This window comes from Salvelinus alpinus, chromosome 17 (genome assembly GCF_045679555.1).
Source record: "Salvelinus alpinus chromosome 17, SLU_Salpinus.1, whole genome shotgun sequence".
In the NCBI taxonomy this organism is placed as follows: Eukaryota; Metazoa; Chordata; class Actinopteri; order Salmoniformes; family Salmonidae; genus Salvelinus; species Salvelinus alpinus.
The window spans coordinates 26,378,763-26,404,548 of NC_092102.1; the positions used below are offsets into that span (position 1 = coordinate 26,378,763).

At 42.9% G+C, this 25,786-nt stretch overlaps 1 protein-coding gene across 4 annotated transcripts in view; it reads left to right on the plus strand.

The window, feature by feature from the left end:
- cfap74 (cilia and flagella associated protein 74) overlaps positions 1-25,185 on the plus strand; it is a 48,849-nt gene extending 23,664 nt beyond the window's left edge. For 2 of the 4 annotated variants that reach the window (XM_071348233.1, XM_071348235.1), the window contains exons 22-39: positions 767-895; positions 7,320-7,407; positions 11,454-11,627; positions 12,068-12,201; positions 12,311-12,572; positions 12,807-12,968; positions 13,337-13,497; positions 14,530-14,664; positions 14,869-14,981; positions 15,293-15,348; positions 16,314-16,433; positions 16,517-16,672; positions 16,897-17,038; positions 17,278-17,432; positions 18,547-18,679; positions 20,036-20,166; positions 20,802-20,936; positions 21,847-25,185. In XM_071348233.1, the coding sequence (XP_071204334.1) occupies positions 767-895; positions 7,320-7,407; positions 11,454-11,627; positions 12,068-12,201; positions 12,311-12,572; positions 12,807-12,968; positions 13,337-13,497; positions 14,530-14,664; positions 14,869-14,981; positions 15,293-15,348; positions 16,314-16,433; positions 16,517-16,672; positions 16,897-17,038; positions 17,278-17,432; positions 18,547-18,679; positions 20,036-20,166; positions 20,802-20,936; positions 21,847-21,990 (2,530 nt within the window). In that variant the 3' untranslated portion in view covers positions 21,991-25,185. Of the gene's footprint in view, positions 1-766; positions 896-7,319; positions 7,408-11,453; positions 11,628-12,067; positions 12,202-12,310; positions 12,573-12,806; positions 12,969-13,336; positions 13,498-14,529; positions 14,665-14,868; positions 14,982-15,292; positions 15,349-16,313; positions 16,434-16,516; positions 16,673-16,896; positions 17,039-17,277; positions 17,433-18,546; positions 18,680-18,786; positions 20,167-20,801; positions 20,937-21,846 lie in introns of those variants that run through there. The other 2 variants (XM_071348234.1, XM_071348236.1) reach the window with 2 other exon arrangements.
- Positions 25,186-25,786: the final 601 nt, after the last annotated feature.

A 25,786-nucleotide genomic window follows, 5' to 3' on the forward strand; every position in this document is an offset into this window, starting at 1 on the left:
AGCCATTTGTTTGACCCCCTATTCAAAGTGGATCACTTCATTTAGGCGTCGGAAAAAGGAATGAGCGCACCCATTCAGCACCTCTATCGAATCAATTTCTTTGGGGGTTCAACACTTCCACCTTTCAGTGGTCTTACTTCTGTATACTGGATGTGATGGAAAAAACTGACTGCACAGCGCTTCCACCGAGCGCGAGTCATTGAGTGTAGCTGTTGAGAGGGGAGCTCGTGTGTGTGTGTGTGTGCGTGTGCGCGTGTCGTTGGCCGTGCGTGGAGAATTCCCTGGGTAGTGATCCATTTATATCACCACAGCTACAGAGGGAGGCTTCTCACCACCGACACAACCATCTGTTGGATCCCCCTGAAATTGGGTCACCTAAACTATCGGCTGGGTGACGAGGACACCCAGTACCTACCAGTACCTACCAGACAATTTGTGTTCATGTCCCTCACACACTCACGATCCCCTCCGACTTCCTCGTCAAATATCTACATTGTAACAAGGGGACATCCTGGGAGTCTGTTGTGTAAAGTACACTCACCTTTACATTTTCTTCGTGGGGGTCATCTTAATTTAGTATCGAAGCATGTAAAATGTATACAACAAATCACATAAACTGATGGATGCCATCTTGAGCAGTAGCTTGGTGAAACCTGTTGTGTCATAGACATAACACCGCCCTAACTTACTAAATAGGCTCTCCGTTGAGTTAGCAGCCCTAACTAACTAGTACAGGGCCTAACCAAACAGCTCTGTTGTATTGCAGAGCGAGCACAGCTCTTCGGCTGACATTCAAGGTGTGTCCGGAGCTGAGGAACCACATGGAGATCCTGCCTAAGACCGGCTACATCCAGGCCAGGTCCAGCTTCAACGCTAAGCTTAAGTTCCTGCCCAGGTAACCACACAGATACTAACACCAGAGTCATATTCATTAGTACACACAGTAGCAAAATCTAGCAAAATGCTTTGCAAATAAAAACAGAAACAAGCATTTCTTACTGGACAACTTCAGGTCGTCTCTCCCTGTTTCAGTCTCTTTTCTTCCGTTTGGTGCCTAGTTAATACAATGATAATGGATTTAGATCATGGGTAATTGATTGTCATACAGCATGCTGAAAGTGTGTTATACATATATAAACCCTTCACATACAGTATGTTCAGAATGCTTTACTCTAAAATCATGGTGTGAATAGTTCAGACCAGATCCAATTTAGCCTGCCTTATCTTTGTTTTACTGCCCGTTCATCTCTTATTCTGAAACTGGAGGCAGTTTACCTGGTAGTTTTCAGTGGTGGACCGGTTTCTTTAAGTATCTTGCCACTGCCAGCAGTTACAATTATGAAACATGTCCTCCATCATCTTCACCAATTAAACAGCGAAGTGCAAATCGCTCCCAACACAGAAATGGAGTGCCGTGAAGGCTTCTGATAATGTTTTTTAATGACTTTGAAGGACATGGTAATTTCTGGAAGGATGGGTGGGCTATTTTTAGGACGGTGAGGCTGAGTTGAGCTGCAGTTTGAGCACCAGGGGAACAGGGAAGACGACCTTCAGTACATAGATGAGAGGAGTAGAGAGGGGGCGAGAGTTCTCGTTCACGCCTACCTTGTTTTTTGGCATATTCATAGCTAAGAAGATTTCAGGTCTACTGATGGCAGTGGAAGATGAGGGAGGTTTTACATGACAAAAGTTAATGGCATATCGGATGGCTCGACTCCGGAGGGCTGGAGGGGAAGTGGGAAATGACAATAATCTGCCTTAGTGAATCAGAGAGAGGTTTAAAACCAGGATTAAGTGGAGAGAGCATTACTGCTGCCATGCTGTGGCGGGAGGCATGCCCCTCCTCTCCTTCTCTCTCAACATCTCTCTCTTTTTCTCTCTGATCACTCACTCTCCCCCCTACTTTCTCTGTTTTTCTCTCTCACTTTCTCTGTCCTTATCCCTCCATCCACCCATCCAGCAGTAGAAGACCTGCTTGCGTATCCAGCACAGTGCTTAGTTACATAACGGTCCGGGCCGACGCACAAAGCCCCATTCTGAGGTCTCTTGGAGAACACTGTAATCCTTAACATGCTCTAAAGAGAGCCTCAGCAGACAGGAAATCCAGCCGGATACAAAAAGTTTGGAAAATATCACATGATCTCCGGTGTTAACAAAAACATACCTTCTGTCAAGCACATACACTAGCTAGGCTGTCACGACTAGCACAGCAACGGTCTGCAACTGGTGGGTGGGGGTTGTATGATGCATCAGCTCCAATTTTGATTCGGGGTATTATTTCTAGATTCTATGTGTCTGTGTGTGTGTGTGTTTCTTTTGTCTTAAGCCATTCGTGACTATGCGACATCCAAACTGGCAGCTCTGGTACTGCTAGAACCGTGGCAGTAAGTTCCGTGTGAGAAGATTCCGTAGGTTGGCCTCACCACACACAAAGGCAGGAAGGCAGGCAGGGCTGTTTCATCTTACTGCTAGATAAGTCATTTGTTATATATTCTTCAGACGGCCGTTTATTTCTGCCTCTGCCTCTTCTCCAATAGATTCTGACTGTGAGTGTAAATGTAGTGTACACTCCTGAACCACGGATGGATCGCCCTCAGGCTACAGAGGGTTCAGGAATCCTCCAGTCCTAGAACTTTCTCTTTCTCGCTTTCTGTCTGTCTCGCTCTCTCTCTATTTCTTTGTCTCTCTTACTATCATCTCTCTTTGTCTTTACAATACATATCCAGGCCAAAATATACAAAGCAGTAGATCATCTCTTATAGCAGTTCATTGTGGGGATAAATAGCCTACATTTTTTTTAATAGTATTAGGGCAGATATTGATTGCTTCATCCAGTTTTTTATATACTCAATATACTACGATCGGTTTTGCCTTTTAGCTAGATAATGAATATTATCATATTAACAGGGGGGACCTGATCCTAGATCAGCACAACTGCTGTGATGAGCTTTGTGAATACGGGCCATGGTCAGTGGATTTGATTGAACAGGGACTTGTTCTGGATCATAAATGGTTTAGGTCTAATCTGTGGGAGATGTTGACCAGCTCGTCCGGTCAACTAGTCAGCTCAGGCTGGTAAAAGGAAGATTACTCTTGATTTACCCAGATTACAATTAACAGAGCTGCTGCCTTCACCAAGCAGTGCATCATTTACTGGTCTACATCACTAACATACATAAATGTTACTGTACGTGAGTTACAGGGAAGGAAAAATATATATTTTCAATAATATTTTTTTGGGGGGGGTGTTAGTTGTCAAGGGTGTTTTTCCTCCTTTTCCCAAATGTGATGATGAGAAATTCCCTAATCTTCTTTAATCCGTTTTGTAATCCTTGTTCATAATCACTGTTTTAATGTGAAAGTGAAAGCCAAGCAGGAGCCCATTTTGAATAGTGATATATTTTTTTTAAACATACTCTGCTGCCTTTTCTCAGGTAGCCTAAAGTTTAAACCACTGTATGGCACGAACGTTGTCCCAAAGTTAGACAGTATTCCGCTGACAGAGACTGATGGATCTCTGACTCTCTCTCTCTCGCTCGCTCACACTCTCACTCTGTGTCAGTCTGCTGAGCCTTCCACTGTCAGGATTATAGGTGGTCCACAGATTATTGCGTTTTAGACTTTCCAAGTTTTAAGCAGTGACACAAAATGACTCCAACAGGATCTTTCTGCCACTTGTGTTGTGACTCAGGCAGATGCCGATGAAATGTTCGCTGAAATGCCACCTTGATCTTTGACTGCTTATGTGAGGATAATATAATGAATAATGTCATTGCTTTATACACAAGCATTGCTTTCTAAGCACCACAGGTACAACTATTCAGTGTAGATCTACAGGTAACTGCCAAAATAAAGGAAACACTTGAGTAAATGAGGGATACAAGGTATATTGAAAGCAGGTGCTTCCACACAGATGTGGTTCCTGAGTTAATTAAGCAATTAACATCCCATCATGCTTAGGGTCATGTATAAAAATGCCCAGTTGCCCATTATTTTGGCTACCATGGCTAGAAGAAGAGATCTCAGTGACTTTGAAAGAGGGGTCTCAACTTCTTATGGCTGAAGGGGCAGTATTGAGTAGCTTGGATGAAAGGTGCCCATATCAAACGGCCTGCTCCTCAGTCATAGTTGCTAATATTTGCATATTATTATTAGTATTGGATAGAAAACATTCTAAAGTTTCTAAAACTGTTTGAATTATGTCTGTGAGATTTAACAGAACTCATTGGCAGGCAAAATCCTGAGTTGAAATCAAAACAGGAAGTCAGAAATCTGAGCTTGTATGTATTCACCAGAGTCCCTAAAGAAACCCCTTGAGCTATGAATGATTGTGCACTGCCTAGGGGTTCCACTAGATGTCAACCATCAATAGAAATTATAATGAGACTTCTATGATGTTGTGGGAGAGAATGATAGCAGAATCAGTCAGGTGTCCATCAAGCAGCCATTTTCTGATCATGCTTTTTCCTCGTGGAAGTCACTTGGGTTCCATGGCTCACAAAGACAAGAAGGAATACTCCGGTTGGAACTTTATTGAAGCTATATGTTAAAAACATCCTAATGATTGATTGTGTACTTAGTTTGAAATGTTTCTTCGACCGGTAATATCACTTTTTGAAGTTTTTGCCCGATATAACGCTGACCAGAATTAGCGTTTGGATATGTAAACCAGACGTGCTAACAAAAGAAGGTATTTGGACATAAATAACGGATTTTTTCTAACAAAACAAACATTTATTGTGGACCAGGGATTCCTGGTGTGCTTTCTGATGTAGATCATCAAAGGTAAGGGAATATTTATAATGTATTTTCGTGTTTATGTTGACGCCATCTTTGCAGCTGTGGTATTTTACTTTTGAGCGCCGGCTCAGATTATAGCGTGCGTTTCTTTTTCCGTAAAGTTTTTTTGAAATCTGACACAGCGGTTGCATTAAGGAGAGGTATATCTATAATTCCATGTGTATAACTTGTATTATCATCTATATTTATGATGAGTATTTCGTTGAAACGATGTGGCTATGCAAAGTCACTTGATGTTTTTGCAACTAGTGAATCTAGTCGCCTCAATGTAAACTCAGATTTTATAATATAAATATGAATTTAATCAAACAAAACATGCATGTATTGTGTAACATGAAGTCCTATGAGTGTCATCTGATGAAAATAATCGAAGGTTAGTGATTCATTTTATCTCTATTCTGTTTTTTGTGAAGCTACCTTTAGCTGGAAAAAATGGCTGTGATTTTTGCGGTGACCTAACATAATCGTTTGTAGTGCTTTCGCTGAAAAGCCTATTTGAAATCGGACACTTTGGTGGGATTAACAACAAGATTACCTTTAAAATTATATAAGACACATGAATGTCTGAGGAATTTTAATTATGAGATTTCTGTTTTTTCAATTTGGCGCCATGCACTTCGACTGGCTGTTGTCATATCGGTCCCGTTACCGGGACTTCAGCCATAAGAAGTAAGGGTGTGTATATGTGTCACAAGATCTCAACCCAATTGAACACTTATGGGAGATTCTGGAGTGGCGCCTGAGACAGAGCTTTTCCGCCACCATCAACAGAACACCAAATGATGGAATTTCTGGTGGAAGAATGGTGTGGCATCCCTCCAGTAGCGTTCCAGACACTTGTAGAATTTATGCCGAGGTGCATTGAAGCTGTCCTGGTGGCTCGCGGTGGCCCAACGCGCTTTTAAGACACTTTATGTTGGTGTTTCCGTTATTTTAGAAGTTACCTTTTAAGTTCTCTTATAATTCATTATCTTGTTGAAGACTACATGTGCATAGTGTTATTTGGGTAAGATTTGGAGGAGAGAAATAGTGGATAAACTGGTTGCCGAGTGCAGCATGAGGTAAAATTGCGGGATGCCAAAAACTTGAAAACCTCATCCAACCGCACATTTCCCCTCAGCAGCATATGGGTCTGGCGACATCCCGCCAGGCTTTTTCACTCTACCCTGCCAAGCTAGTTCAAGAGTGACTCTCCAGCAGAGATTCTATTAGCAGAGAACACAAGGGCTTCCAAACAACTCCCAATAATAATTCCCCCTTCTGTCATTGTGGGATTCAGATACAATTGATACAATTGAGACATGTTCGCTTTTCTGTTTTGTTGTAAATGTCATACAGTACAGATGAAGGATCTTAATTTGATCTCCCTTTTGTTGCAGGAAATGTCTTGCACAGCAGGAAATGCAAAGGTGTAGTGTATTCAAGGTTTAAAAAGTATTCTAAAGTTTGTAATTTCCACTTTAAAATGTCAGACTTGATTTCCCCTAACAAAAAATGTGTTTAAACCCCTAAAAAAAAAGTGTACATTAATTAGAATTCACACAATAATTCACATTTCCTGTTGCTGCAGGATTATTTTCCTGCTGTGAGAAACTGGTAAATTTAAGATCCAACATCTGTACATCCGAGCTGGTTGAAATACAACACTGATTTGCTGTAAGATCGTAATTATGAAACGCGCCTTTTCCCTAGGCTCTGACAGATTTGTTGGAAGCATTGGGCGTCTCTTCAAGAGCTTTGTATTCATTTGGAAAACCTCTGACATCTGGAAATCCCTCTTAAATTGCTTTAAACCCTCTGACACTGGCAGCATTAGCTCTCATGCCTTCATAGAGCCAGCATTACCAAACAGGGAGAGAGAGAGGAGTCAGGAGTGGGCTGGGTTTGTGCTGCTCACTGTGGATCCACTGGGGATTGGCATCTGACTGTTGTTTTCATGCTAATCAAGTATTGGCTGCGTAGTAGTAGAGAGATGGCAGTTCTCACGAGAGCAGCTCTCCACCTAGGGTATTGATTGAGCTAGTGCTTTACATAAGCTCTGTGTATGACTGCAAGCCCTCTTTGATGTGTACTTATGCCCAACATCACCATGGCTGCAGCCCACAGTAGTGTGGAGGCGTGCTCTCTTGCCTTCCCTGGTGGTTCTACAGATCTAAACGGGGGATAGTCGTGTTGGTTTACAGTGAAACGCTGAAGGTTTTCCACCATGGGCCCTCTCTATCCCTCGCACTGAGAATTTTCCCAGTTGTTGAGGGCTGGGACATATTTGCTGATGTAATGTTTGAAGGTAAACTCTGAAATATGACATACACCGTGGGGCGACTTACAGAAGTCAACAACAAAATTCTAATCTAACAAGACTGCTAGCATTGGCTCTTCCCAATAGTGGCAGCCTTGACAGATTGTGGTTGTTCATGAGCAGGAAGTTGCCGCGCTGTGCATGATGGTGTCATATTGCTGAGTTAATGTACAGTATAATGATTTCCTGTATACTTATACCCACTGTTCTTCCCCCCTAGACGTTCCTTGTTCGAGGATGCAAAGACGTTTTTTGACAGCGAAACAGGAGTGCTGGAAGTCCCCTTGACATTGCAAGTGGCTGATCAGGTTTGTTGCACTGTTAAGCTCTAAACTTACAGGCAAGAATTCAATTGTGTTATTTCAAAGTGCACAAAAAGTAAACAATCTGTATCAGTCAACTAACACTGATGCTATCAGTTGAAAATGTCCACAAAAGGAACACAGCCAGGGATGCAGAAGGAAGCAATTTGGGAGATGAGTTTTCCTCAAATACTGCACAAACAGCCTTCGAGAAATACCATTGTGGAAAATGTCAATATGAGATGATTGAATTCTGGATGCAGTCTACAGTATTGAAGTATCATACAATACAACAGCCCCTCTCAATCTACACGGAAGCGTTGAGTACTTATTCATAAGTAGCAAACCTTCTGCAGGTCCCCATGAAGGGCAGAAGCACTGAAGGTTGTAAATTAACCCATTTTAATGGTAGCAAGCTAAAATTATCCACCACCCCAAGGCCTGCACTGTTCCATGAGTGCTAATGAGCCAAGCATAAAGGTTATTCCACGTTGTTTTACTGAAAAGGTCTCCATAATATCATTTGGATTATTTGTTTTTCGTGTTGTTTCCACTCTATTTGAGCTCTTTTAAATAGATTCAAAATAGGTAAAAAAATATTTTCTCACAGAATGATATTATTTCTATTCAGCTTTCAGTTGTGAAACGGTTACATTCAGGGTGTTTGGCACGTAATCTGCTGATCAGATAATACAACTGGAAATCATAAAGGGATTATCTTCCATTTTTAGGCACTGATTCGTGATGCTCCAGGGATTATTCTGGATATCCCACCACCTATTGATTTATGTCAAAAGTTTTATCAATGTATAGTTATCCAAGTGAAGTATTAAGTAAGTACATCAGGGATTGTTAAATTCCTTTTGACATGCACGTGCACACACACACACACACACACACACACACACACACACAGAATCAACAGCAGACTCAAATCCAACACACAAAACAGGCTCCGACCCAACACTCGTGCCGCATTTGTGCTGTGTTACCCAGTCATCAAATCCCCCAAACTGGCCAGCAGTCACACTCCTTTAGCCAAATCATCACCTTACCCACCCTGCCCCCCCATGCGCCATCGCCCACCTCCTAAACCCACACCCCTATACTTGGGAGGAGTGTAGAGGATTTGGAGGCAGTAGGTTTTCACAGAGCCAAAAGCAGGCCAGCAGGATGTTCCTGCAGAGACCCAAAGCTGTGCCCCCATTCTTGAACCCTTAACCCTGGCTCCTCTCCAGGCCTCCCTCTCTGGCCACCAGGCCCTCTCTGGCCGGTGCTGAAAGCGTGAACGGGTAAACAAGGAAAGCTGCCGCACCCAGATACGGCTGAGGACATTAATACATAGGTAGGAACGCTGCTCTTAGGACATCAAATTGTATTTGTCGCATGCTTATTTACAAGCCCTTAACCAACAATGCAGTTTTAAGAAAAATAAGTGTTAAGTAAAAAATAGATAAGTAAAAAAATAACTAATAATTAAAGTGCAGTAGTAAAATAACAGTAGCGAGGCTACATACAGGGGGTACCTGTACAGAGCTAATGTGCGGGGGCACCGGTTAGTCGAGGTAATTGAGATAATATGTACATGTAGGTAGAGTTAAAGTGACTATGCATAGATAATAAACAGAGAGTAGCAGCAGCGTAAAAGGGGAGGAGGGGACGACGACAATGAAAATAGTCTGGGTAGCCATTTGATTAGCGTTCTGGTACCGCTTGCCGTGCGGTAGCAGAGAGAACAGTCTATGACTAGGGTGGCTAGAGTCTGACAATTTTTAGGGCCTTCCTCTGACACCGCCTGGTATAGAGGTCCTGGATGGCAGGAAGCTTGGCCCCAGTGATGTACTGAGCCATACGCACTACCATTTGTAGTACCTTGCGGTCGGAGGCCGAGCAGTTTCCATACCAGGCGGTGATGCAACCATTCAGGATGCTCTCGATGGTGCAGCTGTATAACTTTTTGAGGATCTGAGGACCCATGCCAAATCTTTTCAGTCTCCTGAGGGGGAGGAATAGGCTTTGTCGTGCCCTCTTCACGACTGTCTTGGTGTGTTTGGACCATGATAGTTTGTTGGCGATGTGGACACCAAGAAACTTGAAGCTCTCAACCTGCTCCACCACAGCCCCGTCGACAAGAATGGGGGCGTGCTCGGTCCTCCTTTTCCTGTAGTCCACGCTCATCTCCTTTGTCTTGACAACAGATTGTTCCACCTGGTTCAAAAATGTATTTTCTTTCATTCTATTACTTTAGGTGCATTTGATTTAGCTTTCCCCGTGGGCTTTGTGGGCAGGGTTTTCACTTTTCGGACTATTTTGTTGTTTTAATCGTGCCAGGCGAGCTAAATCAAGTGCACCTATTGGGATTGAAACATATACAGTACCAGTCAAAAGTTTGGACACACCTACTCATTCCTGGGTTTTTCTTTATTTTTACTATTTTCTACATTGTAGAATAATAAATCACGGACATTGTCACCAGCAAAGCACCACCTACTCTGCTTCTCATAAAGACACGGTGGTTGGAACCAAAAATCTCATCAGACCAAAGGACAGATTTCCACCGGTCTAATGTCCATTACTCGTGTTTCTTTTTATTGGTGTCCTTTAGTAGTGGTTTCTTTGCAGCAATTTGACCATGAGGGCCTGATTCACTCTCTCCTCTGAACAGTTGATGTTGAAATGTGTGTTGAACTCTGAAGCATTTATTTGGGCTGCAATTTCTGAGGCTGGTAACTCTTAGGAACTTATTTTTTTGCAGCAGAGGTAACTCTGGGTCTTCCTTTCCTGTGACGGTCCTCATGAGAACCAGTTTCATCATAGCGCTTGATGGTTTTTGTGACTGCACTTGAAGAAACTTTCAAAGTTCTTGAAATTGTCCGGATTGAGTGACCTTCATGTCTTAAAGTAGATGGGCTGTTGTTTCTCTTTGCATATTTGAACTGTTCTTGCCATAATATGGACTTGTTCTTTTACCAAATAGGGCTATCTTCTGTATACCACCCCTACCTTGTCACAACACAACTGATTGGCTCAAACGCATTAAAGGAAAGACATTCCACAAATTAACTTAACAAGGCACACCTGTTAATTAAAATGCATTCCAGGTAACTACCTCATGAAGCTTGTTGAGAGAATGCCAAAAGTGTGCAAAGGGTGGCTACTTTGAATAACAGTCACTATTATTCTACAATGTAGAAAAACCCTTGAATGAGTAGGAGTCAAAACTTTTGACTGGTATTGAACATACAGTGGGGAGAACAAGTATTTGATCCACTGCCGATTTTGCAGGTTTTCCTACTTACAAAGCATGTAGAGGTCTGTAATTTTTATCATAGGTACACTTCAACTGTGAGAGACGGAATCTAAAACAAAAATCGAGAAAATCACATTGTATGATTTTTAAGTAATTAATTTGCATTTTATTGCATGACATAAGTATGTCCTTACACAGCTCTCTGGTCTTGGCCATTGTGGAGAGGTTGGAGTCTGTTTGATTGAGTGTGTGGAAAGGTGTCTTTTATACAGGTAGCGAGTTCAAACAGGTGCAGTTAATACAGGTAATGAGTGGAGAACAGGAGGGCTTCTTAAAGAAAAACTAACAGGTCTGTGAGAGCCGGATTTCTTACTGATTGGTAGGTGATCAAATACTTATGTCATGCAATAAAATGCAAATTAATTACTTAAAAATCATACAATGTGATTTTCTGGGCTTTTGTTTTAGATTCCGTCTCTCACAGATGAAGTGTACCTATGATAAAAATTACAGACCTCTACATGCTTTGTAAGTAGGAAAACCTGCAAAATCGACAGTGTATCAAATACTTGTTCTCCCCACTGTATATACCCATATAATTCTATTTATAGGTCCCGTGACTGCTTAAATGAATAAGCATCATAAAGAACCTCTAGATAGAAGTTGAAGTTCCAAATGTGAGTTATGCAGAGTTTTTGCGTACATCAAGAGTTGTTTTGCAAATAAAATACATTGACCACATAGGATATTACAAAACAGAACAGAAATAAGGCAGAAATACTCTCTTTCACTGGGCTTTCAGGTCCGGCCTGTTCCCTTCACGGTCCATGCAGTCATCACCTCCCCTGACCTGTGCTTTGACCGGACAGAGGTGGACTTTGGCCACTGCTCCATCTATGAATCAGTGAAGACCAGCGTGCGCCTCACAAACCTAACCCTCCTGCCCCAGGACTTTGGCTTTCTGAGCATACCTCAGGTACGGCCTCCATCTGCCTGACGGACTGCATCCCTATGGACTGACCTTTGACCTAATTTCCTGCTGTTTACATCTCTATAGTCCACTATTTCACCTTGGCTAAATCAAGTCATCATCATAAAACATCAGTAGGAAACACTTCTGTTTATTTATTTGGACTCTACTGGTTTTGCTCTGATATGCCAATTTGGCCTATGCTATACTCTCCAGCAGGAGATATCTGACAATTGAATTAGAATGAATTATGTTTCTATGTATTTGACTCTGTGTCTGCTGTTATATCTGTGGCTTTAGACCTTTGTGATCTCACCGAAACCTGTCCTGAATAGCTAATCCGGCCCTATGGAGATTTTCTGCTTTCAGTCAGTCAGGACTAAGGACAAAACCGTGTTTGGATGGCCTGAGCACTGAGCAGTTGAGCAGTGTTTTTCTCCTCCTAGTTTGTGGAGGTCCAGCCCAACGACGGCTTCGGCACTCTCCTCCCATTGGAAACCTTGGAGGTGGATTTGATCTTTAGCGCCAAGAAGGCAGGAGAGTACAGCTTTCAGCTCAACTGCAAATCCGGAATTAACAGGTGTCAAGGTTTTGTTTCTTCCTACACCTTGTCCTGTCACAAAATAGAGTGCTATCAAGTATATTTCACTGCATTACTTTTATTGTGTTTTCCCCAATGGTTGCTATAGAGACTTCCCCCTGTCATGTCGTGCAGTCGGAGTGCACCCTCCGCTGGAGCTGTCTCACTCTCTGGTCCAGTTCGGAGCCACGGCGGTCGGTGACTGTTCCACAGCCGTGCTGCACGTGGTCAACGCACACACCAGCCTCAACGAGTTCACACACCCCGTGCCCCGCATTGCCCCGGTGGGCCCCCGGCTGTTCGCCTTCACTCCCCCCGAAAACTCAGAGATTAGCCTCACCCCCAGGACAGGCCGGGTCTTACCTGGACAGGTACTCTACCAACAAGCAGTGTGCTTCCACTTTACTTGAACACTTTGTGATGAGGCCTAGCATATTATGTAGTTTCTCTATTCTACTCCATTCCAGTGTATACTCTGTTCTGATGACTGCATTGTTTATTTATGTTATCTTTTATTTAACCATTGAGAACACGTTTTCTTTTGCAATAACAACCTGACTGGTCACGTCATTAGGTCATTGACTGGTTCGTTACTGTGTTCCCAGAGGTGCCTGGTGCAGGTGACATTCAGGCCCAGGCTGTGTGACCAGGCCATAAGGGAAGAGGCGGTGCGGCTGCTGTGTCGCTCCGAGGAGCTGCGCCTCCACGAGCTGGAGAGGGTTACCAAGGCCGAGGGGAACAGAAAGGGAGGGGAGCAGGAAGGGCTGGTAAGCTTCAGTCCTTGGAGTCACTCCATCCTCCTAATAAAAGTTGAATGAGTCTGCATGGTCAATATTGTATGCTTAACACAAAGACTGGAAGTCATTGCGCTAATGCTAGTTAGCAATAGCGCTAACGTTAGATAGCAACTTCCTTAAAACCGCACGCAAAGACATAAAAATGGTGTCCACGAGTTCATCTGAATCTGGGGAAGTAGGTAAAAGACCTCATTACCAAAAGAATCCCAAACTATCCTTTTAATGTTGTCTTGCTGCCATACAATGTGTTTGACTTTGACCATATGTGTGTGTTCGTATGTGCACGCGCGTGTGTGCACATTATTGTTCATGTGTACTGTATGTGTGTGCTGACTCAGTGTAAAAGGGAGGCACCCATGGCCCCCCAGAAAGGCAAGAAGCCGCCCCCCGCCCGGCCCCAGGCGAAGCAGACCCTGAAAGAGAAGATCAGCAAAGTGTCCATCAGCCCCAAAACAGACAGCCCCTTCAGAGCCCCCAACCCAGCCGACATACAGTCAGGGTACGGCTCATCTACACCACCACAACTATCATGCATATATACATGTTTATACCATGGCATCATTGTTGAATACTTTTTTCTGATTGGCTTGAAGGGCATTCTAGAGTGTACATTATTATTTTCCATAGAACGCATAGCCCCTCGTTGATTATCCCTTACATATTTCAGTGACAAATCCAAAATGTACCGTAAATGATTACTTAATTCTGAGGTAAACTTCCTCCTAAAAGCTTTTCTATGTTCAAACGTGAGTAACTTAGGCAGAGTTTAATTGCAAGCAACACACTACTGACATCATTACATTTAACCATCTGCTTCACACCTTGCACTGTGTTTAGTGTGTTTACTTTTTAGCGTTTAGTGAGTAATGTATTTAGTCTTCTCTATGAAATAATGTCTGTTGAAGGCATTGGGCGGAATCCTAAGCTACGCACATTCGAAGACAACTTATTTTTGCACAAATTATGCATTTATGTCAATGGGATTTGTCAAGAAATATGTAATCAAGATATGTTTCTTTTTTTTCTTTCTTTTTTAACCCCCCTTTTTCTCCCCAGTTTTCGTGGTATCCAATTGGTAGTTCGTCTTGTCTCATCGATGCAACTCCTGTACGGACATGGGAGAGGCGAAGGTCGAGAGCCGTGCATCCTCCGAAACACAACCCAACCAAGCCACACTGCTTCTTGACACAATGCCCACTTAAACCGGAAGCCAGCCGCACCAATGTGTCGGGAGGAAACACCGTATACCTGGCAACCGTGTCAGCGTGCACTGCGCCCGGCCCGCCACAGGAGTCGCTAGTGCACGATGGAACAAGGACATCCCTGTCAGCCAAACCTTCCCCTAACCTGGACAACGCTGGGCCAATTGTGCACCGCCTCATGGGTCTCCCAGTCGCGGCTGGCTGCGACAGAGCCTGGACTCGCACCCAGAATCTCTAGTGGCACAGACCACTGCGCCACTCGGGAGGCAATCAAGATATGTTTAGGATTGGGTCAATAGCTAGTGATGTTTGTGTTGTTTGGTTCGCAGATCAGAGGAGTACGCTGCAGGCAGGGCCTCCCTCCTGCATGCCTTCCCTGAGCACTACAGTCGATACGTCATCCCTTGCTTCGTGTCCGACGGAGATCCACCCCAGAGTGACCCCCATGCCCAGCCATCCTGCAGGTAGTATACTATACACACTACAACTCCCATGTAGATCCTATTTACAATACCAAACTTATATTAATTTGTCTGTGCCCTCCATTATCATTTACATGAATCAATTACACACATTCATTTCGTGGGAATAATGTGGAGAGAACAGGTTGAAGTGTTTCTCCCACTGCCTCTGTTGTTGTAACGCTGACGAGCCTTCCTCTGTCCCAGCAGCCCCCTCAACACGCTGTACCTGGAGCTGCATTGCCCAGCCGTTAGGCCCCCCCTGGTGGTCGCGTCCAGTAACGGTCAGACCACCATCAACTACCACCAGGTGGCTGTGGGTCAGTCCATTCAAATGTATTCTTCTGACCAGAGCTGCAATCAAATACTATTTGAAATCTTTTGAAACTTTGAGTGTTTGCTTAAGCTTGCATGGAGTGCCAAATGGACAGAGTTTGTGGTTTTGGGACAATTGTATTGGTTCATTAATATTTTGATTTCAATCAAGGACAGATAATAAAGTATTTTAAATTATTTCAAATAGTATTTGAACCCAGGTCTGATTCTGACATTGGAAGTTTTTTCCCTATTTTCCCTTGCCTGTGAATATAATGCTACTTGTGTCAATTCTGTGTTTCTTTTGTTCACTTAGGACAGAAAGTGGTCAAAAAGCTCACTGTTCAGAATATTTCTCAGGAAGCCTTGGAGGTATCCTTTTCTGGGTCACAACATGCACAAACGACCTAGATCGCCAGAGTGTGATGATCTGTGGTTATGTGAGAAAAGTCAGTGGGGTTTATTCATGAATCTTTACCTCTGCAGAATTTCTACCACCTGTTTTTCTAAGACAAAAAACTCCATGGTGCTCAGAATGAAAACTATTTCAGTTCTAATAACATGTTGACATTCTGAGTATGATGCATGCATCAATCCACTTGATTCATTATTTAATTGGTTTTCAACATAAAGTGGTTGATTTAAAAAAAAAAATAATAATAATAAGCTGTTAAGAATAAGCCTCAGTCTTTCTCTATGTGCTGGTTGAAAGGGGATGATGTAGCCTATATTTAAAAATATATATAACATCGCATGGCCCATTTGTGTCATTGATACACACATTGTATATAGCTAGAATTGTATGATATAGCTTTAAGGCTATCTAGACACATCAGACCTAGAAACCAGAGGTTATTCAGTGAGGTGAAACAGATAAAAAAAGTTATGAATAGAACTGACATGATTCCCTGTTCTACATGCTGATAATCATATCTGTTCCACAGATCCACTGGTTGAAAAATAGCATAATTGCAAGTTTGATTGTCTTCTAACTTTGCAAGACAATTGAGTGACTTGAACATTTATATTTTATTAATTTAGCTGATGCTCTTATCCAGCGTGATTTACAGTTAGTGCATTCATCTTAAGGTAGCTACAACAACCACATATGACAGTCATAGTAAGTCAAACTATTACTTTTTTAAATTGGCTTTGGGGATGATGCAAAAAAATTAGTTTTACACTTGATCTGAGAAAACACTTGCAGAACAGTGGACCCACACAAGCGTATCTGTAGACAATACATTTCACCCATTGCACCCTCCTGAACAGGTTCCATTGAAGGTAGGATTTAAATATTGCTGTTACTTGACTACTCTTCCTTAACCCTTGCCAAGCTGAGGTCCTCAGTGCTGGACCTGAGTGGTCCGTTCTCCCTCCTAAATGCTCTGAGACGGCTGGGTCCTGGAGCCACACACACATTGTTACTGGCCTTCACACCCGCACTGGGAAAAAGGGTGGGTCAATCGCACTTAATGGACCTGAAAACAAACACACGTTGCTGTCTTGCCTATAGCTGATGCTGTGGCTCCTTTCACAGTACCGCGAGACTGTGGAGATCCACAGCCCAAACATGACCCTGGAGATCACGCTGTGCGGGGTGGGAGTGGATCCACTTCTCACCTCCTCCCACCAGGGTGGCCTCATGGACTTTGGCTACATGTTGGAGAAGGAGAGAGCCTCCCAGGTCTTTAAGGTCAGTTAGCCAGCATCAACTAGTATCTTGTCCAGGGGGTGTACTTGTAGATCAAGCTGCCTCAAGCTACAGAAACAGGAGAGAGGATCTTGTCCTATGGGTCATTCTGGTTCGGACTAAGCTTACTTTGTGTACTTCTACAGCAGCAGGCTACTTAGCCTGTACTGCGCCCGATACCATGTCAATGAAGTTGTGATATTGAAAGCTGTGTCCTCTGTCTTCAGCTGCAGAACACATCATCTCTGGCGGTGCGCTTCTCTGTGCTACTGCACAGCCTGTCGCTGGGGTGTAAAGCCCAGAGTGGAGCAGACTCTTTCCCTGCCCTCCTCAGCCCAGGCCCAGAGGAACAGACACACCCCACTGTGGGTAAGACCAGTCCATCCGACCTAGGTCCACATCTCTCACTCAGAACTAAGGGCTAATGCCATGAGCTGTTGCATTCTCTGTAGTTAGTGTTAGCTATCATTTGTTGGATTAAAAAATCTAGCGTTTTCTGATGAAGCATTATATTAAATCTAATTATGTTAAATTATTTCTGAAGCTAACATTGTTGTTAAATGAATTAATAATCTTGGTTTCTTTCTCTTCCACCTCCCCGTGGCCAGGGACCCAGAACTACAGTGGTCGGAGTGTGTTCAAAGTGATGCCCATAGAGGGCACCATCGCCCCAGGAAAGAGCCAGGACATCACCGTGACCTTCCTGCCAGACCACGAGAGCCTCCACTACTCGGACATACTGAAGGTGGAGCTCATGAACAAGGTACCACAGAATCATCCAGCTCTCCTGACATAGTTGCTGCATCTGAAATGGCACCCTTCTGCCTCTATATTCCATACATAGTGCTACTACAAAAGTGGTGGACTATAGCTAATGCACATGATTCTCTACTTAACGCAGTCTCTACTCTACTCGTTCGACTGCCCAGACAACTGGCTACTCTGGCGAATTTCATTGATTAATAAATGGTGCTCCTTTAATGAAACAACACACACCACCTAATTTCTTATGAGATTTTAGGATGATTATGCGAATGGTCACATTTTTCTTTCATGCTGCAAAAACTCAACAGCGCGCTAGGCAAAAAATGTGCTTTAAATGAAACAAAACAAAGGTATGCTACAGTTTGTTAACACCATATGTTCTAAAATGAATTTCACTGTACATAATTCAAAACAACACTTTAGTCTACCTCAAAACAACACTTTATAACTCAAGAAGATCTAAATGCATATTCTCATTAAACTGATTGAGATCATATGGTTGTTATGCAGATGCTGCATGGACGTTTCACCAGTAAAACTTAAATAATTATCATTCACGATTGACAGTGAGAAATGTGAAGGGAGGGTGACTACAAAAAATGTGTGCATAAAGTAGAGGTAAAGAAATGCATGCGTGATTCTGAACTTCAGTTCTGGGGAAGAGGCTTCCAGGGGGGCGGGATGGAGTAGTTACTTTCGGATCTGCAGCCTCTGCCTATTTTTTTATGTTTATTTAGCGGTGTTCAAATGAAACCTCACCACCACCACCCAGTGGCAGTCCTGAATGTGAGAGTGAGGCCTAAAAAAGAAAACTTTACTAAGCCACTCATCTCACACACACACACACACATGTTCACACACAGCTGAATATAGAGCAATGTATGAACCAGTTTCCTGATAAAGGCTGTTATTAGGTTGGCACTGAGTGGGAAGGTATCTAATGCAGGAGTTCAGTGGAACTAGATAGATTTACTGACACAGGATGTTTCTGATTTTAATCACTATCTCGGACTGTAAAGTGTTTTTAAAGATAAACTGACCACTATTATGTCACTTTGGATTGTATGTAGAGGACATAAGCTGCTCTAACATCCTGCCACTCCTTCCCTTAGAGCACAGTGTGTGTCATGGTGCTGAAGGGTGCAGCTCGCTCTCACATCATGTACCTGTGTGGAGGAGACCCGCTGGCAGTGCCCACTGATGCCGTTCACCTTCTGCCAGCCTCCGGGGACTCTGAGCACACAGGTATCCCTCTCTCGCGCTCTCTTTCTCTCTCTCGCGCTCTCTCTTTCTCCTTACTACATCAGTCACTGGCTTCATTAATAAGTGCATCAATGACGTCGTCCCTACAGTGACCGTATGGACATACCCCAACCAGAAGCCATGGATTACAGGCAACATCCGCACTGAGCTAAAGGCTAGAGCTGCAGCTTTCAAGGAGCGGGACAATAATCCAGATGCATATAAGGAATCCTACTATGCCCTCCGACGAGCCATCAAACAGGCAAAGTGTCAATACAGGACTAAGATCAAATCCTACTATGCTGGCTCTGGCGCTCGACAGATGTGGCAGGGCTTGCAAACTATCACAGATTACAAAGAGAAACCCAGCCATGAGCTGCCCAGCGACGCAAGCCTACTAGATGAGCTAAATGCCTTCTATGCTTGCTTCTAGGTAAGCAACACTAAACCATGCATGAGAACACCAGCTGTTCCGGACAACTGTGTGATCCCGCTCTCCGTAGCCAATGTGAGTAAGACCTTTAAACAGGTTAACATTCGCAAGGCCGCGGGGCCAGACGGAATACAAGGACGCATACTTGGTGCATGCGCTGATCAGCTGGCCAGTGTTATCACTGACATTTTCAACCTATCCCTGACCCGGTCTGTAATACCAACTTGTTTCAAGCAGACTACTATAGTCCCCGTGCCCAAGAACGCCAAGGTAACCTGTCTAAATGACTATCTCCCTGTAGCACTCACATCAATAGCCATGAAATGCTACCACACGGTCTGGAACGAACAGGACCCTGAACATCTTCTACCCCCAAGCCATAAGACTGCTAAACAAGACTGCTAAATAGTTAATCAAATGGCTACCCAGACTACCTGCATTGACCATTTTTTGCACTAACTCTCTTGCACTGACTTTATGCACACATAATGGACTCTACCCACACACTCACATACTGACACACACACACAGACTACATTAGCACGCACACACACACACACACTTTCACACTCACCACATACGCTGCTGCTACCTGTCTTATCTATCCTGTTGCCTAGTCACTTTACCTCTACCTATATGTACATAACTACCTCAAGTACCTCATACCCCTGCACATCGACTCGGTACTGGTACTCCTTGTATATTGCCATGTTATTTTTACTTGTTATTGTTATTTGTTATTCACTGGTATTTATTCCTCGTGTCACTAATCTTTAACTCTGCATTGTTGGAAAGGAACCCGTAAGTAAGCATTTCACTGTCAGTCTACAGTCTGTTGTTTACAAAGCATGTTACAAATACAAATTTATTTGATTTTTGATTTGTGACTGTAAGCCTGTTTTGCTTGTTCTCTTCTCCTTGTGTAGTAGACTGTGAGAAGCCCCCTCTCCCTGTGCTGCTCACCCTTAGAGGGGTCTACAGAGAGGGGGCCATGAGCCCAGCGGTCAGAGAGCTGGAGGTGGGCTGCATCTGCTCCACACAGCCTATGGCAAAGAAGGTAGGCTAATACTTATACTATTGTTGTTGATTACAATTAAAAAACAAGGGGTTAGACTTCTTCTGGAGACTTTTGGTTACAACATCCTATCTTTAAATAAAGTAAACACGCACATGACCACGACCAGGGTCACTGCTAGCTCACTGGTTGCAGCAGCAGCCTTAAACAGGTTGAAATACCGTCACTACAAACAGGTAAAAATCTGGTTGAAATAATGTCATTATAAGCAGGTTGGAATCTTGTTGAAATTACATCATTACAAAACAGGTTGAAATCTGGTTGAAATAACATCATTACAAAACAGGTTGAAATCTAGTTGAAATAACGTCATTAGGATGAGTTCAGATTAATTTGGAGATCCTAACATTGGCTGCGGTGTACCACTCCCCCTTATTCACTCTCTCTCATGGATTCAAAAGCAGTGGATTCGTGTAAACATGGGCTAGGGACTTAGTTTCCACCACATTTCTGACAAAAGATCCCATGCTGTTTATTCCATGAGATGAAGTGAGCAACTGCACAGTTAGGGGAGAAGAGTAGACAATCGGACCGTTTGACCACAACACATGACTTCCTCTCCTCCTGTGTTGACCTTACCTATGTTGTGAACTTTGCCCTCTCCTGTCCATGTGCAGAATGTGGAGTTCAGCTGGGAGGGGCTTCAGGCGCTGCAACAGAGGGGCTTCACCGTGGAGCCGACCAGGGGCACGGTGGACGCCGGCCACAGACGCACCATCACTGTGATCTGGACTCCTCCTTGTGGCCTTAAGGTGCGACTGCTGTCTAAAAGCCTCAACATGAATGCACTGTATACATGGGGTTGGGCTTTGGGGTCAATTTAGTTCAATTCATCTATTGAAAATAATCTCATGAGGAAAACGTGGCTGAGCGTTTTTCAGTTCACTTCTCCTGAATGGACAGATCTAGAATGGTGTGTAACCATACCATGACCTGTACTTTAACACAGTGTTTCTCAAGGTGGCCACATTTTTGTTCTAGCCCAGCAGCAATACCACACTAGATTCAATTTATGAACACATCACCAAGCCCTTGATTAGTTGAATCAGGTGTGTTAGCTCTGGGTTATAACAAAAATGTGCACACTCTAGTGGTCCCCCGAGAAACACTGCTCTGTTGTGCACTATGGTGTAACGTTCGCCACCCATTCAGATAAATTATCAATCAGGGTAGTTACAACCTAAGCTAATTATTAGAATCAGGTGTGCTTGGTTAGGGTTGGAGTGAAAACATGCAGTACAGTAGCTCTCCACGTCCAGGGTGGAGGGCCCTGTACTAGACACAGCAAGCTGTCAAGGTATTCGTCCCAAGTGGTTCCACGTGGAGGGGAAACTGTATAATATAGTTTTAGTTATTTCACTCCCTTAGATCTGCATAGGATGGTAGTTTTTGTTTTGACATACTTCAGTTACCAAAGAAAATGTGCAAATCAAGTGAAGCCATACCTGCATACAAAAGGAGTCCATATGTATTACAAAGTCTGTGTGAAGAGAATGTACAAACTACACTTCCTGTTCCTTCATGTGGCTTTATACATGACTAAAACTATATTTTCCTCTTATTGTATTTGCACATGTACTGTACATCCTCCACTGATTGTGGATTTAAATCTGATTATGTGTGTCTGTGTCGGTGTGCGTGTATCTGTATGTGTGATTTTAGCCGAATGAGGTGGTACAGGTGTGTGCGCCCCTCACCCTGAGAGGAGACGAGACAGAGGTATACAGTGTCACCCTGCTGGCCTTGGCATCCAGAGCTAGTCAAGACCCTTCACACACACACACTAACCAATATGCAAACATATAGAACACTTCACACGCTAACCAATATCCAAAGACACAGAACACTTCAGATGGGACTGGAGGAAGACAAAATTAACTAATTGTTATATGTTTAACTATTGTTAAAATACTTTAGTGTTATATATGAGTGTGGACAAAATGTCCCTTTGTTGTCATGGTACTTATTGGAAATAATATGAAATGTTTTAAAGCATCATTTAAGGCACTTTGTGGACAAGTTATATGGATATGGGTTATTTTATAAGCAAAAGAATTGTGGAAAAAATATTAAAAAACATTGGCATCAATGCATTTTAATAAATACCTATGGGCATAATCACATAATCAGCCTTTGATCATTATTGGGGGACTGTCTCAAACTCAAATTAGACGATAGCACCTGTTCTAGGCTGGTTTCACCACCTGGGGGCAGAATACAATAATGTACTGAGATACAGTACATATACTTGCCACCTACAGTATGTGTTAGTGTATAGCAACAGTACATAGAGCATTCGATTTTGAAAATGTATGCAGTAAGCTACAGTTGAAGTCGGAAGTTTACATACACTTAGGATGGAGTCATTAAAACTCTTTTTTCAAAGACTCCACAAATTTCTTGTTTATAAACTATAGTTTTGGGAAGTCGGTTAGGACATCTACCTTGTGCATGACACAAGTAATTTTTCCAACAATTGTTTACAGACAGATTATTTCACTTATAATTCACTGTATCACAATTCTAGTGGGTCAGAAGTTTACATACACTAAGTTGACTGAGCTTTTAAACAGCTTGGAAAATTCCAGAAAATTATGTCATGGCTTTAGAAAACTTCTGATAGGTTGACATCATTTGAGTCAATTGGAGGTGTACCTGTGGATGTATTTCAAGGTCTACCTTCAAACTCAGTGCCTCTTTGCTTGACATCATGGGAAAATCAAAAGAAGTCAGCCAAGACCTCAGTCTGGTTCATCCTTGGGAGCAATTTCCAAATGCCTGAAGGTACCACGTTCATCTGTACAAACAATAGTTCGCAAGTATAAACACCATGGGACCACACAGCCGTCATACCGCTCATTAAGGAGACGCGTTCTGTCTCCTAGAGATGAACGTACTTTGGTGCGAAAAGTGCAAATCAATCCCAGAACAGCAAAGGACCTTGTGAAGATGCTGGAGGAAACCGGTACAAAAGTATCTATATCCACAGTTAACCGAATCCTATATCGACATAACCTGAAAGGCAGCTCAGCAAGGAAGAAGCCAATGCTCCAAAACCGCCATAAAAAAGCTAGACTACGGTTTGCAACTGCACATGGGGACAAAGATCGTACTTTTTTGGAGAAATGTCCTCTTTGGCCATAATGACCATAGTTATGTTTGGAGGAAAAAGGGGGGATGCTTGCAAGCCGAAGAACACCATCCCAACCGTGAAGCATGGGGGTGGCAGCATCATGTTGTGGGGGTGCTTTGCTGCAGGAGGGACTGGTGCACTTCACAAAATAGATGGCATCATGAGAAGAGAAAATTATGTGAATATATTGAAGCAACATCTCAAGACATCAGTCAGGAAGTTAAAGCTTGGTCGCAAATGGGTCTTCCAAATGGACAATGACCCTAAGCATACTTCCAAAGTTGTGGCAAAAAGGCTTAAGGACAACAAAGTCAAGGTATTGGAGTGGCCATCACAAAGCCCTGACCTCAATCCAATAGAACATTTGTGGGCAGAACTGAAAAAGCGTGTGTGAGCAAGGAGGCCTTCAAATCTGACTCAGTTACACCAGCTCTGTCAGGAGGAATGGGCCAATATCCACCCAACTTATTGTGGGAAGCTTGTGGAAGGCTACCCAAAACGTTTGACCCAAGTTAAACAATTTAAAGGCAATGCTACCAAATACTAATTGAGTGTATGTAAACTTCTGACCCACTGGGAATGTGTTGAAAGAAATAAAAGCTGAAATAAATCACTCTATTATTCTAACATTTCACATTCTTAAAATAAAGTGGTGATCCTAACTGACCTAAGACAGGGATTTTTTACTAGGATTAAATGTGAGGAATTGTGAAACTGAGTTTAAATGTATTTGGCTAAGGTGTATGTAAACTTCCGACTTCAACTGTAGGTGTCAAAAAGTGCATGGGGTATAATTTATACGGAGAATAAGTCCAGACCACTGCAAGTTCACATCCCTCCCTGCCTGTCACATACTGTAGTGTTGTCAATGTATGCCTACTCTCTGATCAGTTCCATCACTGTTGCAAGATCCAGTATATCTACTCAATTAAAATAGTGTATACACTGAGTATACCAAACATTAGGAACACCTTCCTAATATTGAGTTGCACCCCCCCCTCTCTTTTGCCCTCAGAACAGCCTCAATTCGTCAGGGCATGGACTATACAAGGTGTCGAAAGCGTTCCACAGGGATGCTGGCCCATGTTGACGCCAATGCTTCCCACAGTTGTCAAGTTGGCTGGATGTCCTTCGGGTGGTGGACCCTTCTTGATACACACGGGAAACTGTTGAGTGTGAAAGACCCAGCAGTGTTGCACCTGGCACCTACTACCATACCCCATTCAAAGGCATTTCAATATTTTGTCTTGTCCATTAACCCTCTGAATGGCACACAATCCATGTCTCAATTGTCTCAAGGCTTAAAAATCCTTCTTTAACCAGTCTCCTCCCCTTCACCTACACAGATTTAAGTGGATTTAACAAGTGACATCAATAAGGGATTATAGCTTTCACCTGGTCAGTCTATGTCATGGAAAGAGCAGGTGTTCTTAATGTTTTGTATACTCAGTGTATCTCTGATAATAATTCCATGTCAATTGTAATATAAGAATTCAAAAATGTGCTAAGTTACTTATAACAAGGCTTTGAAAACATAATGAGCAGGATATATTCCTATTCATGAATTTACAATTTAACATGCATTTCTGTCGTTACATCCTGGACTGCGCAGCTACAAAACAAAACGAGAATGAGAACGAGGTGCTCAGTTTAAACATGTGGTGAAGCTCTTTATAGGAATAGCAGATGCTATGGATGGGCCAATAGGAACCATCTGTTCAGAGAGATGCATGTGGTAAGCATTTATCAGATTGAAACAGATTACACGAGATTGGATTAGTGCATCCCAACCTGGCTATAAAAAGCAAGGTCATTATGAGCTTAGTTTAATGTAATGTCACCCGTTTTATTAAATGTATGAGATCATATTTGTGTTGCCATTTTGCCTTTTTCTAATCTGATTTGTTGTCTGATCTCCACTAATACCATATGATACTGCTACTACTTGTTTTCTCTGATCAGTGGAGTTGTGAGTTAGTGTATTTGTGTGGTGGTTGTTTGTTGGTGTGGACATGTTGAATTATTCTTGTGGGGACTTCTGTTCCCCACAAGAATAATTCAACATGTCCACACAAACAAAAAAAACACCACAAAAATACATTAACTCACAACTCCACTGATCAGAGAAAACAAGTAGTAGCAGTATCATATCATCATCGTAAACAAACCAACTGGGGACATTTTGTTAGTCCCGACAAAGTCAAATGCTATTTCTAGGGGGTTTAGGTTAGAATTATGTTAAGGGTTAGGAGCTAGGGTTAGGGTTAAGGTTAGTTTTTTTGGTTAAGGTTCGGTTAAGAGTACGGGTTAGGGAAAATAGGATTTTGAATGGGACTGAATTGTATGTCCCCACAAGGTTAGCTGTGCAAGACTGTGTGTGTGAGAGAGAGGGAATTGGCATCCATTTTTCTGAAACGTGCTGATTTAAAGAAGCAATAAAACTGGCCTTTAGACTAGTTGAGTATCTGG